This window comes from Cajanus cajan, chromosome 8 (assembly GCF_000230855.2).
Source record: "Cajanus cajan strain Asha chromosome 8, NIPB_CcT2T_4, whole genome shotgun sequence".
NCBI lineage: Eukaryota > Viridiplantae > Streptophyta > Magnoliopsida > Fabales > Fabaceae > Cajanus > Cajanus cajan.
Window position 1 is genome coordinate 142,443 of NC_138524.1, and position 16,488 is coordinate 158,930.

Sequence of the window (16,488 nt, forward strand, 5' to 3'; positions counted from 1 at the left end):
GTTACAACTAGGGTTCCAAGCCATGAATGTTTTTTGCGACTAATGTATATGGAAATCTAGTTAAGAGTAAAACAAATAAAGTGATTTGAAAAGAGTAGCTTCGATAAATAGGAGCTATATGTAATTCTATTTTCTTACAATAGCTTAGTTTAATGTAAATAGATTGCTTTGATTCTCATTGCAATGTTTTATGGTAGACCTTTCTAGATTTGGTGTAAGTTGTAATTAATGTTAGATTATAGAGTTTGATCTAAACATATTTCTTAGTAAATTGTAAATTAATATGTCTTTGTTAATGTAATTAGATGTCCAACATTCATGCACTTGAAATGTAAGCACATGCCAATGAAAAATCAAACACCGATAAATTATTATTTGAAAGTGATTTTAAGAATTATTATTTGACAATAGTATTTTTAGAAATTCTTTTAGTTTTATATTTAATTTAATTTTTATTTATCATAATTATTTGTAACTCAAGTTTTAATATTTTAAAAATATCAATAAATATTTAAGTATTATGAAGTATTATCAACACATTTCTCTCATCACACTCACTCTTATTAATTAAAATTATTGGAAATCATATAATTAAAGAGAGAAAGTTGTTTAAAAGAAAGTGTTACTAGCATTTTTCTTCAAACATAATATTTATTTATATACATAATTTATTTTAAATTTTAATTATATATTATAATTATTTAACTGTAAAATACATATCTTATAATGCCAATAAAACTTAATATTGAAAGTTTTACTATTTAAAATGTTAAAATCATTTAAAAAAATTATAATTATATTAATTAAATACTGCATAATTTTTTTATATTATAAAAGTATTAATTGAATATCATAATTTTTTTATGATATTTTTTTTAAATTCCTTGAATTTTTAATTCATTATCCTTTCTTAATAAAGGCACATAATTTTGTTTTTATTTTTTTAATTTAGTTTGTATTTTTTATCTATTTTTTTTTATAAATTTACTTTTCAAACTTTCTTGACATGTAAATATTTAATTAAAATCATTCACACATATTTGACGATAATTATTTTTATTATTATTATTTTTTTTTTAAAAAAAAAATATACATAAGGTTATTAATCTAGTCCTTAAAAAAAAATATTTAAACAGTCTTATACTATAAGGTGGCCCGCGCACTTCGTCGCATATGCCGACACTCGTGAACAGTACTAAAAAGTGAAAAGTGACTCTCAACTCTTCAGCCCCAGCGATGTTATATTATAGATGAGTCATCTCATGACCTAACCTCGAAGCTCCTTGCGCCTTCGCATCATCCCCTTCTCCCTCGGTTTTTGTTGCTTGATGCTGTACACGGTGTGCATGTGTTATGTCATATGCAATTCCTCTCGGTAATCTAGTACGTTGTTCTTTCTCTATGCTATTTTAATAGTTGCCATTGCCAGTTAGTAACTCATCTCATCAACATTGTATACCTTCATTTCATTCCTACATAAAGTTCACGGAATCAAGCTTCTTTCATCGTCTTTCTAATCACTGTTAAAAATTCTCATCAACTTATTTCAAATCCATTTTACACTTTATTCTCCCTACCCAAAACCTAAAACGCCATTGTCAACCTCATCTCCCTTATCCTCAAATATAAAAGTTCTCATCATGGGAGTCCCTTCTTCAAACTGACATGAAAGGAGGAATTCATCCTCACATGGGTGCCCATGAAATTTCAACACTCTAGTTTCAATACCAGTCTAATCACTCTTTTCCTCTCAGTTCTTATTTCAATTGGGTGAAAAATTATTTGGGTATCACACTCTCATTGATGATTTATTTACTTTCTTCGTCTTGGTCTCGAGGGTTCTCCTGTGCCCTGAATTCCCTGGATTGATACAACTGGTTGAGGTTGAGGGTGATTCTCCCAATGAGGACATTTATCAGAATTATATATTTAGTTTTTCATTTTTGAATGCTGCAAATTGTATAACCGAATTACCCACCTGTTGTTTAAAAAGGTTCATAGGATGCAATCCAAACCATGCTCTTTCGATTTGTTTGGACTCTATTCTCTTCGAAACCCGACCCAACCTGAGTTGCGTGTATCCCTAATGTCCTTATTAGCTATGGCAGCCATAGCTGTTCGGTTATCATCTCCTAGTCCCCTTTCAAGTTTGGATTCACTATATTAGTATATTAATGAAATCTGTTTGAATAAAATGTAAATTAGGGTGAATATGAATTCCCTTTTTTCATAGCTTTCTCCATGGGTTTATATAGTTGGCCTTACATTCTGTGAGGTTGTTGTTTCTTTTAATGCTTGCTTGTCTTGATTTTTTTATAGGCTTAATTTGGGTTATGTGGTATTGCTGTCCCAAGGTGTGAAGATGTTGCTATTTGGGGCATTAAGGATCTTTAAACTTTGCTCATCATCTTAATATTGTTGTGTTCTAAAAAAAAATAGCTACTTTCCCCAGGATTTAGTTTTTGAAAACTAATTTGCTTTATTTGCTGTGCTTGTTAAAAGTCATTGTTCTCTCTCTCAAACATACTTTATTTTTTGTCAAAATGGTATTTTATCCTACAATTATATTATTTTGTTGGCCTGTTTGTTTGTTCAATATTTTATTAAGAGTTCAGTCTAGCTATTTATCTTAAGTAGAACGGCTGAATGCCTGAAACATGATTATTTAACAGTAGTCTTATAGTCTTTTCAGCCCCTTTATATCAAGATTTTGTTTTAAAAAAGTGAATAGAGGACATAAAGATGCCTGATCTTCCATTTCAAGTTGGGGATTTGGCTGAGTCAAGATCCTTTCAAGTTGGATATCGTGGTGCATGGTTTCGATGCAAGGTATAAATTCTGTCTTCTCTAAATTTGCTTTATTCAGTGTAAACATGCAAAGCATAGGAACCAAAATATGAAGAAAGTGAAAGTTGAAAAAAGGAAACTGTATATTAATTGAGTATTTTGTACATTCACTAATCTCCCTATTTATAGAGTAAATGACTATGCTTAAATATGAAAATAACAATGCTAAGGAAATAAGGAAACAAAATAATAAAGAAATAGGGACATAAATATCTAAAGATATTTAGAGATATTCTAGATCTTCTAAATATCTATGATATTTACAACAGTGACTTTATTTTTGGATTGGCATTGGCTTCTTATGAGATACTTCATCAAATGTGCATTTTATTAAAAACACAACTATGTCACTGAAATTGCGGTGCTTTATATCAGTTTTGTTAAACAGCAGCCATGGCATTTCCATTTTCCTACAAAATACTATATTATGGTTATTGTATTGTGTATTTCTCATGGCAGCTGGTTTTTCCTTATTAGTTATGGCAGTGATAGCAACAATTATGGCGGGGAAAGCAGTACTTACTCTTTCTTATGTAATACAAGAGACTCTGCTTGTTCACACTTCAGAAACTATTCCCTTGCATTGAATGTTTTTAAACATAGTTACTCCTATTGTTTTCTCATCTTTTGCAAACTCAATCCCAAACCCAAGACTTGAATGAGACCCATTTGATTCAACACTTCTACCAAATTTGGTGACAGACACTGCTTTGAACAATTGCTTTGGTTTTCTGTGACCTGTCTATTTTGAGTCTCTCTTTCTTTCATCTTTGTTTCCTTTTCTTTTCCTATCTGTTTTTCTATATTTTGTAAGGGACTCTATACTCCCTTGTTTTGGGTGTCTATCTATTCCTATGTGTTCTAATTCTCATTATTTCTTTGTTCTCTGTTTGGTCCTTTCTGATCTATTATTGGTGGTTCTCAATCCTCTATTTGTTCGCAATGGTTCTCATTCTCATAGTCCAAGGATCATTACAAACCGCTAACAAGGCTTATTCAGAGTGGAAATATTGCCATTCCTTGGAAGAAAATAAAAGGAATACTTTTTGTATGCAATTCATGTGGAAAAATTTAGCTAATGTTATGAGTCAAGTAATTGTATAAGTTGTTGTTAATTGTCTTTGTGATTAGTCTTTTATTAGTTCTTGTACTTAAGCTATTAATGTAGCTCATTAAAAAATTAAATTAATAAAACCTATTAAAAATATTAGTTTCTATAAACTTTAAATACTTGTAGTTTTCTCCATTAATAGGTCTAGGTTTTGACTTAATTAGATTCTAAATAAAGAAAACTATGAATTTAAGTCAGGAACTTATTTCATCTGATTAACGCAGGATCATTTTAAGCGAAAATCTATTTTCATTAATGTTGAAACCCCTTTGAGATCCATTGTGACTTGTATTAAATAAAATTTGTGATTCTCAGACTAATTTCATGCAGACTTCATCACTAATCTGGCAATCTGCCTGTATGTGTCAATTGGTTACACATATGTACTGTTGCTAGTCTTTCTCAAAATAATTTAGTCATGGACTGTGTTGCTGAACTAGTATTTGTCATTTTATTGGACATGTATGTGATAATGTGAATATAAAATTTTTTATTTGGTGTTACTTTGGCCTTAAATTATTTTATATTATTCTTTCAGATTAGAGATATTCGCACAAAAAATGCTGCTGTATCCCATCAATTGGAGTATTTTGACTACCCTGATCAAAGTATGTTTTTGCTGTGATTTAAAATTTCAACTGGAGTTCCATTTGCTTATTTACTGAATGAAGTTATATGAATGTTCTTGTGCAATTAGGTTGATGCAAGCATTTTATTTTCTTGGTTGAGTGTAATATAGTTGGGTCATATTCAATATTTTACATTCCTTCTTTGATGAGGAAGTGCCAAGTTGAGGTTAAACTATCATAAGTTTGACAACCAGAGAGAAAGTCTCTGTGTAGTCAAACCTGGGCTGTTGGTGAAAGCCCTTTGCTGCTAGTCAAGCCTTGTATTTGTTGATGCTGCCATCTGGGTTTTTCTTTGATCCTAGATTCATTTGCATCCTTCTGCTTGCCTATGTAGCATTACATTTCAGTTTCTCATACTCTAATTGCAAGGTTGATTGCCAATTGGGGTCCATAAGGGTTTATTTCCCTGTTTTTGGTTTCAATGAGTTACCAGCAGTATAGGACATAATATCAATTTGTATACTCTAGCAGGTATTCCTAGGGTGAGTGTTTGGTTGCCTAAAATCTAAATACAAGGGCAATTTTGTAGGATTGAATGGGTGTCCTAAGCATTTGAAGATGATGAGGCAAGATGGTTGAGGTAGTGCCTTTTGAGCTGGAGTGGCTAAATGAGAGCAGAGGATGTTGTTGTTAGTGAGGTGTGGGAATTTGTTGGAGGATTGATGTGAGGAGTATAGACTCACTGTAGAGTAGTCAGTGGAATTTATGATTGGGATATGGCATTAGGTCAAGGTGTGAATTGTGATAGGGGTGGGAAAGAGGTTAGGATAAGGGAATTCAATGCTTATTAAAGATAACATCTTTAGACACAAATTATGCCCTAATTCAAGGACTTGTATCTCTGTGACACAGGATGTCCCAAGAAAACACTTCTCTTTAGAGCAATAGAACTGTTTCTCGGAGTTATAGAGTTTGAGAAAAGGAAAACAAGCACAGCTGAAAATTGAGAGATTTGAAATATGGTGTTTGGCTGGGCAACATAGTTTAGGGATTATTAAAATCTAAAGCAGCACTGGGAAGCCTGTTTATGATCTCAAAATTTAAAGGGCAAACCTTTTTATATGTCTCTATCCTAAACTGAGCCATTCTGGTGATGTCACTGATGTGCATGAAGGTAAGCGAGTTTGAATAATTCTCAAATCACTACATAAGACCTTGGAGAAAGGTTTGATCTTTAAATCCTGATTTGTTTGGACATGTGAAGAGCGCAATTAAGCTATAGTTTGCCATTGCTGCAAATTGTTGGAAAATAGAGTCCCTGAGTAGCACTTGAGGGGATAAATCCTTGTAAATTTTGAATAAGCATCAAAAAAGGTTAAATAGTATAAATGAGCATGAAAAGTTTCTATAGGTGCAGGACCCACAAGCCACTGAAGTGACTGAACACAAGTTCAAGAGGTTTACAATAAATAATAAAAATAAAGTAAGGTATGCATCTTTGAGCTTTACCCAAACAAGAGGATCAAAACTCACTGATCTTTATTTAGCAGTTGTATATTAAAAAATTTAACAACTTGCCCAAAGCATTATGGCTATAGCAACCACTAGTCTAATCTAATGGTTTCAATTCTGGTCACATGTGCAAACACTTCATTATAATCCAAACCAGCCTTTTGCAAAAACCCCTTTGTAACCAGCCTAGCCTTGTATTTGCAACTTCTCCAGTTGGTTTTACCTTCTCTTTATATACCCATGTCACTCCAATAGGCCTTTTGTTGTGAGGCAATGTGGCCAGCTGCCACGTGTGGTTTTTCTCTATATCACTCAACACTTCCTCCATTGTTGGCTTTCATTCAGGCTCCTCAATTGCTTGCTCAAAAGACACTGGTTCCGTTTTAGCTAAAAAAGCTAAATGCATCATTCCCCCTTCTTTAGTCACTGCAAAGACAGGAATAGATATATAGTCTCCAAATGTATGAGGTGGTTGTCTAGTTCTTTGAGGTGTAAGTGGCTGAATTTGAACTGTTTCTTTCTGCACAATTTTCAGATTGCATATCAAGCTGAATTGGTACAATCACTTTCAGTTGTAGTCTCCCAATTCCAACCCTTGCTCCCATCAACTATAACATCTCTACTTAGCACTATCCTTGTATGCACCAGTTGAATGGTATCCTAGAAACACCATTTGCTCTTCCTTATTATCTAGCTTTTTCCTTGTTTCATCTGGTACATGTCTAAAACAAAGGGAACCAAATACTCAAAGACGACTTATTGCAGGTTTTCTTCCTGACCGTGCATCCTCAGGAGTCACATCATGTAGACTTTTTTGTTGGACATCTATTTAGAATGTAGGTTGCTATTGATACAACTTCTCCCCAAAGCTGTTTTGGCATATTACATTTCAACATACATCTAGCCATGTTTATCATTGTTCTATTGCTCCTTTCAGCCTTATCATTATGTTGTGGAGTATGTGGAGCAGTAACTTCATGAACTATTCCTTCCTTATCACAATAGCAGTGTCCAAATACTTGTAACAGATTCAGCACAATCTGATGTTGTCACCATGAGAATGACATGATCTGAATCTGAATTATCACCATTGCCTTGTGTAATTTGAGCTTCATCCTCATTAAATTGCTTTCATTTATTACTTTAGCATTTATCTGCAAAGGGACCCCATTTTTGACAAGCATAAAATTGCATATTCCTCTTTATTAAATTTCCTCTGCCCGTCTGTTCTGATCACCTCCCTTGCCAAATTTTCCATGATCTCCATTCTTTTTTGTGGTTGTCAGTTGTCACCACCATAATTCTGATTTGAGACCTTGCTTGGCCCTTCACCAAAATCTTTTGATTCGTTCAATTTTCCCCTCTCGCTTTTGTTGCCTCCACCATCATTTTTCCTAGAGGTTTGTGCATGCAAAGCATGAACAACAACTTTCTCACTGCTTCTCTGAAGAAGTCTTTGCTCATGAGGTTCAAAAGAATCCTGAAGTTCCTCCACCCTCATCTTTTCAAGATCCTTTGATTCCTCCATTGCCATGACAATGTGGTCAAATTGGGGGCTCAATCTAATCAAAACCTTGTCCACTATTTGCTGATCAGGAAACTTCTCTCCGCAAGCCTTGATTGAGTTGACCAGTGCTTGAATACTTGTAAAGTAATCCCCTATTGATTTTTGATAATTCATCCATAGCAACTCATTGTTTATGAAGGGATTGAAGCTTCACTTTCTTGATTTTATCAGCACCTCCATATGACTTATTCAAAATATCTCAGGCCTCCTTAGCTAAATTGATTGGAGCTATCTTCTCAAATTTGGCAGAATCCACATACTAATGGATCAGAAAGATAGTTTTGCTGTCTTTCTTGTTGGATTCCCTATATAAGCTGCCCTCTGCACCTCTATAACACCTTCCTCCAATTCTTGAATGTCATTCTTTACAATTTCCAGAACTTTTTGAAAACCAAAGATGACACCCATCTTGATACACCATTGCTCAATGTTCTTGCCATCAAGAACAGGTTTGGTAGGGAAAGATGCATTAGAACCAGCCATGATTCTCCCTTTGAACTCTTCAAAATATTCCACATCAAAAAGATTTGAACACCCACGGAAGAAAGAGTTTCTTTTGTACAGCAGAAAGCATCACAACTGGTGGGTTTCAAGCATAGGTCCATGATCTAGATAGCTTTGATACCACTTATTAGAACACAACTCAAAAATACAGAGGGGGAGAGAGATGGTGCTGAATCTAAACACTTTATTTCTCGATATATTTTTATCACATACAGCAGCAATATTCATTGTACACAATTACAGCTAAGCCCACTAACTAACTAACATAAAAGCACTAACTGAATTATCTACAACATATATTCCCCTACAAACATTAATGATTTCTATAAAGTTGAAAGTGTAATAATTCATTTGAAGTTATAATTATTACACTACTTGTTTGCAGAGCTAAGTTGGATCAAGTTGTATCAAAAGCCTCAAACTACTATTTGCAAGTCAAAGGGCTTCAACAGGGAATTGATGTTGCGACCTTCATTTCCTACTTTCCATTATGAAAGTGAAAAGCTTGATGTGAATACAACATCAGAAGTGATTGTTATTGTTAATAACCTATGGAAAGTTGGAGATTTGGTAGATTGGTATACAGATGGTTGTTATTGGTCTGGAAGTGTGACTAAAATATTGGGAAATGATAAAGTTCAGGTAATACTTATTTTTGTCTTCAAGTTAGTTGTCTACTTATATTGAATATCTTATTTGGATTTTTAATTAGCTATAACTCCTAGAGTAGAAATTATTTGGTGTTGTTAGATTTTTTAGTTCCTTCCTATTTGAACTGTAGATTTTACATTCTTTTTTAGATTTTAACTTTAATTTTGTGACCCTTTTATATTTTTTGTTGCTGGCACATTATTGATGTAAAATTTTCTTTTGCATCTTTGCTAGTGTTTTTTTTATTACTTTTTCTTAAAGGAAGATTTAAATTATTCCCTTCCCAATCTTCCATGAATGAGTCTAGTTGTTTTTCTTTGCCTTCTTTTCATTTTCCAACGAATAGTTGCATACTCCACTTTGCTATTTTGTTCCATCCATGCTATTTGATCTGATAAGGGAAAACCACAAGTGTACGGTTGTCATCAATCCAAAGATCGTTTCCACATGGACTGTGTTTTATTTTGCAATTATCACAATTTAATTAAATTTAAATAAAGATAAAGATTGAGATAAGTAACACATTTTTATATTGGGTTCAAAGATAAAGATTTAATCAAAGATAAAGCAAAAAACCTAATTGATAAAGTAAATGATAATAAAGCTTTAGGATTGGGGGTTCAAACATAGATTTCCTATTTGATTAATTGCCCTATCTAATGCTCTATTTGGTCCTCTTTGAAAAGACATAAGTTGACGTCCATCCTCTTTCAAGCTATGAAGATCTATCTAATTGAAATGACCCCTATTTGCGTGATAGCTATGATATTAGACCCATAATGTTCCTTGTTAATCTATCAATTCCTCAAAAAATTAAACCTGCATTCTTGATTTAAAGATGAAGTCCTTTTTCTAGGGTTCTAACAATTTGGTTCACCTTTTAGTTTTTCCCCCGGTATTTAAAATTATGTAAAGACAAGGAGCATTGCATAAATAAGATTGATAAGGAAAGAATCAAAAGGAGAACTCAAGTGAACGCAACGACAATTCAATAGATAGTTAAAGATTTGTGTAGGATGTAGGTGAGTTCTAGTTGGAGAATTAAGACATAAATAGTTAGACACGTGGAGACAAGCTTTGGAAGCTTAGATTTTCACTCAAGTACAAATAAAATGGATTACATGGTATGTAAATTTAGCAAGAGCAATTGCAATCCTATCTTAGAGGCAAAACATAGAGATCAGACTTTACCTTAGGACACTTGGTTCAGATATTTAGGGTCTATCACTGCAAAACGACAGAGAAGTAGATGGATGTGAACCAAAGGATTCAAGCAGGATGGTCATATTGGAGGAGTGTTTCTCGTGTTGCATGTAACAGAAGATATCATTCAAGTTTAGGGGAAAACTTTAACATACTGCCTTAAGACTCATGATGTTGTATGGAACTTGTTAGGCGGTAAGAAGCCAACAAAAGAATAAACTCAATGTAGCTTAGTAATATCTGATAAGAACCTTGGGAAAATCGAACTATTAAAGTTAGCTGATGTATTTGGCGAGTCCAACGCTTTATAAACCCCACACTAAAATCACACACTTCCAATATGGGGCTCAACTCCCATACCTTGCAACTGAAGATAGATTTAGAGATCAATAATATATCTATATATCTGATTTGCAACAGAACACTGGCATTGTTTGATCCATTTCATCTAGTTTGAAAGGGTTGATTATTGTGTCTGTCAAAGGGTGTTTGGCTATTGTATGGGATTGGGAATCAAATGGACAGTTATGTAGTGCTTTTTTATTTAAGGCTCATTCTATCATCTCAATTTCTGTCATCTAATTAGGTTCATTTGATAGTTTCTGTTATCATTTTGTTACTGATTTTACCATGATATGGGCAAATGACATACCCAACTATAAGTTGTTTCCTACTCCTTTTTTTCCTTAATCTACTTTTCCTTTACATCTTGTTTAATGAACAGTACTTGTCTGGATGTACTTTAGTATTATGTGAGTATCATAAATTCATACTTATTATGTGTCTTTCTAGATTGATTTGCTACCTCCCCCACTGGGTGAAGGGTCATCTTACGAAGCATTAAGCAAGGATCTGCGCCCTTCTTTGGACTGGTGTCCGGGAAAAGGTTGGACTGTGCCTATGCCTATGGTGTGTACTCATAATCTTGTAATTTGACTTGTCTTTATATTCATAAATTGATTTCTTACATAGATTTTTTCTTTGGTTAAATTTTGTGCCAAAACTAAATTTTAGACAGGGTGTACTCATAATCACACAATTTGTGTTGTCTTTGTATATATAAAATTTATTTTCTTTTGTAGATACTACATTTTGTGCAAAAACTAAATGTATTCATTAATGATTACTTGCTTATAGTGGAAAATGTCATTTTTAGTCCTTTTTTTTTCTTCATAAATCTGATTGAAAAATTCCCCTAATGACTGGAAATAAAAGGGATGTCCCCTAGGAAATATACTTCCTATTGTTTATATAACTGTAAATTTAATGGATTGTTGTTGCTGATTGCTGATTGTATTTTTGCAATTATCATAGTAGTCAATTCTAGATAGCGGAAACAGAAAAATAACTCTAAATTCATGCATTAATCATTTTTAATAATAAAAGTTTATAGTACTCAAACAAAACATAACATAAAATGTCTAGAAAACAAAATGCTAAAGCTGTTCCACTTCCAAAATACATCAATGTTGTGGGATTAGGATTGGGACCAATTCCAGCTGCATCAGCCCCTAAGCTCTGATCTTTTGGTTATTAGCGTTTGGTTGGGCCATGGTTCTACTGATCACCAAAGCACAAAAAGGCCCAAATAAAAAAAAATGAACAGAAAAAAAGAGAAAGAAATGGAACAGAAAAAAAACGAACAGGAAAAAAAAAGAAAGGGAAAAGAAGAAAATCATGGGAATGAGAAGAGAGAAAATAATAGAAGAAAGAAGAAAAGAGGAGCCAAGAAGATGAACGGAGAGGGAGTTCAAGAAGAGGAACAGAGAGAGCTTGAGAAATGGAATGAGAAGAGTCATCAGGGACTAGGGCTGTTCGCACTCAATAGTAAAGAAGGTACTTACGGTTTAGGGCAAAATGTGTAGAGGGAGACTTGAATGAAGCAAAAATATCCTTAATGAGATATTTTCTGTTTTTTTAAACTTTTAGTCCGCTCCACTGCGATTTCTGCTGCTCTGCTTCGCGTGTTGTGCCCGCTCCAGCTGCTATATGAAACCACTCCACTCCAAGGTCCCTGTACCGGTATGGAGCCACTCTGCTCCAACGTGCCGTGATGGCAATTATAAATTTAAACATCAACTGAAAATGAAAATAAAATCTAGTGTTTTTTAATCTTGTTTATTTTGTCTGTTTTTACTGAAAATCAACAGTTTTAATACATGTTTAGTTGAACTTTGCCATCTGCCATTTGATTATTATAATCAATGCCTGCCTGGGGTATTATGGTGTCATGGATAGAGATAATGAGAACATTTCTATTCTGAACATAAGGCATTTTCTAAATAATGAAAATTTGAAAATGTAAACCAAGATAGAACAGCAACCACAAAAGCCTTTTACCCCCTGGTGTCATTCGCTGCCTGGAAATGCAAACAAATAAATATTTGAAATTCTTTTTGTATGCTTTGTATATCTTTTATACTAACTTCGTTATTCCTTGTAAGTTTTGCTGCCAGCACTTCATTGGTATATTGAAGCATCTCAATACTTACTGTTCTGCAGAAAGTTTGTTTAGGTTATTGGACATCATTTTGATGTCTCAGTTTGCATTATCGATACTTAATTTCTTGAGAAAATTGCAGGGGGATGGATGCATGCAACCTTGTGCTCGTATAGTCAATCCAGCAAATTCAGGTAAAACAGTATTAAAATATAGTCTACTGATTTCTTTCCTTTGAATGAAAGGAGGTTGTTTCTGAATTGAAGATTAATTTGGCAAGCCTTTCCTCCCTTACCTCTCTGGCTGGTTGTTAAATGGTGTAGTGACCTTACTTATTTGTGCCTTCTTAAGCTAATCATTATTGGTCCATTTTATTTTGGATCCAGTTATTCAAGATGTATCCGAATGCTTGGTTGGTTGGAAAGGATTTGTTTTATCCTTTGGCTATTTTTTATACCTGATAAAATTTATGCAAAATAAGGAAAGGAAAATAGGGGTACCAAGCTCTTCACAAGCAGTGATAGCCCTCTGTTAAGACAAAATGTAGAAAATAACTGGAAAATAGCAATGGAGATCCTGTAGCAATTAGAATACAATCCCCTCCAATCCATTCCTTGCTTAATCTTTGTCTGCCTTTCCTTTCTCTCCTTACCCCTCTATATTTTGTTTCCCCAATTCTTATGTCATACCATAATTCACTTCTCCATTCAGCATGTGACAGTTGTCCTCGCTCTCTAATGAACTCCAACTCTTCCCTTGTCACGTTCTCTACAGTGGTCATTTCCCCATTTTCTCCAGTTCTTCACGCCTCTCCATACATATGTGGACATTAATAGACTTTGGTTACTCAGTTTGTGCTTTTTCTGCTGGTTGCATTATTATTTTTATCTAATTTAATTTGATCTTTAGCGATTATTGCTGTTTATCGGTTTAACCTCATGTTTTGCAATTTCCTGGGGTATTGCGAACATCCATGCAACAGATGGAACAGTAAAGGTTGATCAGCCAACAGTAAGGACATATTTTTCTCCTTCTCAAAATTTGAAGGGTCTCTTGGACTGTCCAGATAGAAATGGTATGGTGTTTCACGAATCTGACAGTAAAGTTGAAAGAGCTTGTTTCTCAGATAATGTTTCAAGTGCCCACATTAAGGATGCATCGATTGAGAATTTGGAGAAGGCTAATATCAATGGTGGATATAATGAGTATCCCGCAAAAAAGAGAAGTAAAAAAAGCCTTTGTTTGAATTCCATGTCGTCTAACACGATAGAAGCTGCAATCATGGACTTGGAGGAACTTGTTAATAGGATTAAGTGGTTAAAGGGTGTCTTGAATTTGAGGATGCCTTTATCAGATACTAAACAGCCTTCTTGGGAGTTTTCGCAACATCATGCACCATGCAACTGATTGTTTTTGTAATCAGTTGGACCTCAGCATACATTGCTTTTGTCGTTAAATATAATTCTCGTGTTGTAGATAATAGTACTTTGTCTGTACAGCTGATTTTGGAATATAGTTAGTTCTTATTTTCGGCGTTGCTCTGGTAATTTGCGCATTTTTTCTTGTTTGGCTTTTTACAGTAAGCAAGGCAACAATCCAACAACCATCATCAAACTTGTGAAAAAAAGGGTTGTTAGTATATCGTTTTGAACCATTGATTATTATAATATTAAATCTAATTATTAAAAATAATGTTTGATCCATGTACCATATATTTTTGCTATTTCATGTTAGAATTTAAAATAGTTATTATTAAAGCCAACAAATTTATTATATATAATTATTTGTGATATCTCTTTGTTTTAATTAATTTATATATACCAATAATATAATATTGTTTACATCATCATCGAATCATATATTATCATGTAAAAAAAAGTTTATTGACTCATCATAATTGTCTTAAAAAAAAGTTTATTGACTCATCATAATTGTCTTAAATTTATGTTTTCCTTTCAAGTTTTGGTACATTACAGTTTCTTTTTTGCGCATTATGTTTTCCTTTCGATTAGTATTTCATAACAATGATTTGTATTGATTTTATTTTATAATTACTTTTTAATTATCAAATACAAATTTTTATTATTATTTATATAAATTTGAAGTCTTCCCACGATAAAAGTATTATATAAATAATTACTTACTTTTATAAATACATACTCATCATATAACAATTTTTTTTATATATAATAACATAAATATTGTTTATATTTAAAGAGAAATTACAAAATTCTTTAAAAATTAGGCGAGTGTCGTGGAGGAAGGGGACGGAAAAGAAAATAACGTAGCTGACGTCTGATGTTGGATCGCAGTTGTGAAAATTGAAATAGTTGAAGTTACACCTCAACTAGATTCTGTTGAGAGAAAGGCGCAGAGAGAAGAGAAAAGAAGAGAGGCATGATGCTAGTCCGAAGATCTATGCGATACTCGTTTCTCTTGGCCTTGACCTCTCTGCATCTGCAACTCCTTTCTGGTATCTCTTTCTCTTTTCCTCTAATTTGTGTCTTTCTGTTGAGAATTTCGTGAATGCTGGTTTGAGGGTATGGAGCAATTTGTATTTTTTAGGGTTTTTGTTTGCTATAAAATGAAATAGAACAAGTGGTCTTTGTGGAGATTCTAATAATTTTCATATTTGATCTAATTATGCTTACTTAACCGCCGCGTTCGACTTGCATCCTTTGCCTGTCACTGTTAACATTGCTACCAATGGAATTTTCAAATAAATAGTTACTGGATTGTACGGTTTGTACCTAGGTAGTTATTTCGCAGGTGAAACTTTTACCTCGTATTCTGATTTTCATATAAAATAGGCTGATAAAGGTTCCTTTTTTGTTTATTTTGGATATGGCTTGGTAGAGGACAGGAGAATCAGATGTTTTAGCTTTTAAAACTCCACCATTTTTACAAGTTAATTAAATCTAATATTTCTGTCTTGAAAATAGTTTGAAAGCTGAGCCTTTGTCCTTATGGATTGTTACTTCCTAACGCTATGTATCACACACCTAGGAATGATAAAAAAAAATTTAATTCTCTAATTTATTTAAATTTTTTACAAGAAAGAAGGAGAATTTCCCCCCTGCCCCCTCCCTCCTCTATTTTTGTCCTTATCGGTGGCTTATGAAAATTTTGTGTCCTTGAAGGCCTAGCCAATAACCCTTCAGATCCCAAAAATGAAAATAAAGACGTGAATCATCATCATGCTTCAAGAAGCTCCGTGGGGCTCAAGATAATTATTATATGCCTTGGTGTGGTGACAGTCATAGCATTCTGTGTTTTTCTTTTCAAATTATGGCAAAGGAAGAAGAGAGAAGAGCAGCATGCTCGTCTTTTGAAGCTGTTTGAAGATGATGATGAACTTGAGGTAGAACTTGGTATGCGGGATTGACAATTTATCTCATTCCTTTTTTATAGAAAAAAATGCGCATCATTTTCGTGTCAACTAGGCTACTCTCTTTCACCATTCAAATCTAGCATGGGTTATTTTGAAAAGTTGAAATCAGGCATTGGCTTGTCACCAGTTTGCTCCTCTCCTGGTTTAGCACGGGAGATTTAGGGTTCAATTCTCATCTTCTCACTTGATGAGAACAAGATGAAGCAAGTTTATATTTTATTATTGTATACTTATTTGTAAATCATATATTGGTTCTACTTAATATGGTGATATCAATTAATCAAAAATATATCTGATGTGAGTATTCAGTTTGAACTTTGTTTCTGCCATAACACAGTGGCTCCAAGTTGCATTTTTTCTGCTCGTCTTTTGTATAGTCCTGTACAATTTTGATTTCCTTTTGTAGTATAAAATCTAAAATACTAAGATTTTTATATACTGATCTGTTAGACAAGACAATTCCTTGAAGTTACATCTCTAGTTCCCTTTTATTGGGAAGAATACAATCCCAATATTATATGCAGTGAAGATCAGATGTGTCTTCTTGTTCCTCCTATTGATCTTGTGAATGCTAACTATGACATATAGATAGAGGATATTTAAATTGCTTTTTAAGCTCCTGGCACTCTGGAAGTAAAATTGTTTTTGGTATGTATTTTTTCCCATGAGTCGGTGTAATTGAAGCTGGTTGTA

At 33.4% G+C, this 16,488-nt stretch overlaps 1 protein-coding gene across 9 annotated transcripts; it reads left to right on the forward strand.

Annotated features, from left to right (window-relative positions):
* Positions 1-1,193: 1,193 nt before the first annotated feature.
* On the forward strand, positions 1,194-13,941 carry LOC109798375 (uncharacterized). Of its 9 annotated transcripts, none has more exons than XM_020358611.3 (7): positions 1,197-1,383; positions 2,693-2,829; positions 4,497-4,566; positions 8,496-8,752; positions 10,757-10,873; positions 12,547-12,598; positions 13,387-13,941. In XM_020358611.3, the coding sequence occupies exons 2-7, from the start codon at positions 2,743-2,745 to the stop codon at positions 13,809-13,811; spliced, it is 1,008 nt and encodes a 335-aa protein (XP_020214200.1). In that variant the 5' UTR covers positions 1,197-1,383; positions 2,693-2,742; the 3' UTR covers positions 13,812-13,941. The 9 variants fall into 9 exon arrangements, with proteins under 9 accessions (XP_029127078.1, XP_020214200.1, XP_020214203.1 ...); XM_020358614.3 differs by having other exon boundaries at positions 2,725-2,829; XM_020358613.3 differs by having other exon boundaries at positions 1,197-1,375.
* The last annotated feature ends 2,547 nt before the right edge of the window (positions 13,942-16,488 follow it).

Excerpts from the sequence above, each read along its gene's own strand:
- LOC109798375 (XM_020358611.3), top strand. The coding sequence starts at position 2,743 with ATGCCTGATCTTCCATTTCAAGTTGGGGATTTGGCTGAGTCAAGATCC. Across the intron at positions 4,567-8,495 it reads TTTTGACTACCCTGATCAAA|AGCTAAGTTGGATCAAGTTG; the intron begins GTATGTTTTTGC and ends ACTTGTTTGCAG. Across the intron at positions 8,753-10,756 it reads TGGGAAATGATAAAGTTCAG|ATTGATTTGCTACCTCCCCC; the intron begins GTAATACTTATT and ends GTGTCTTTCTAG.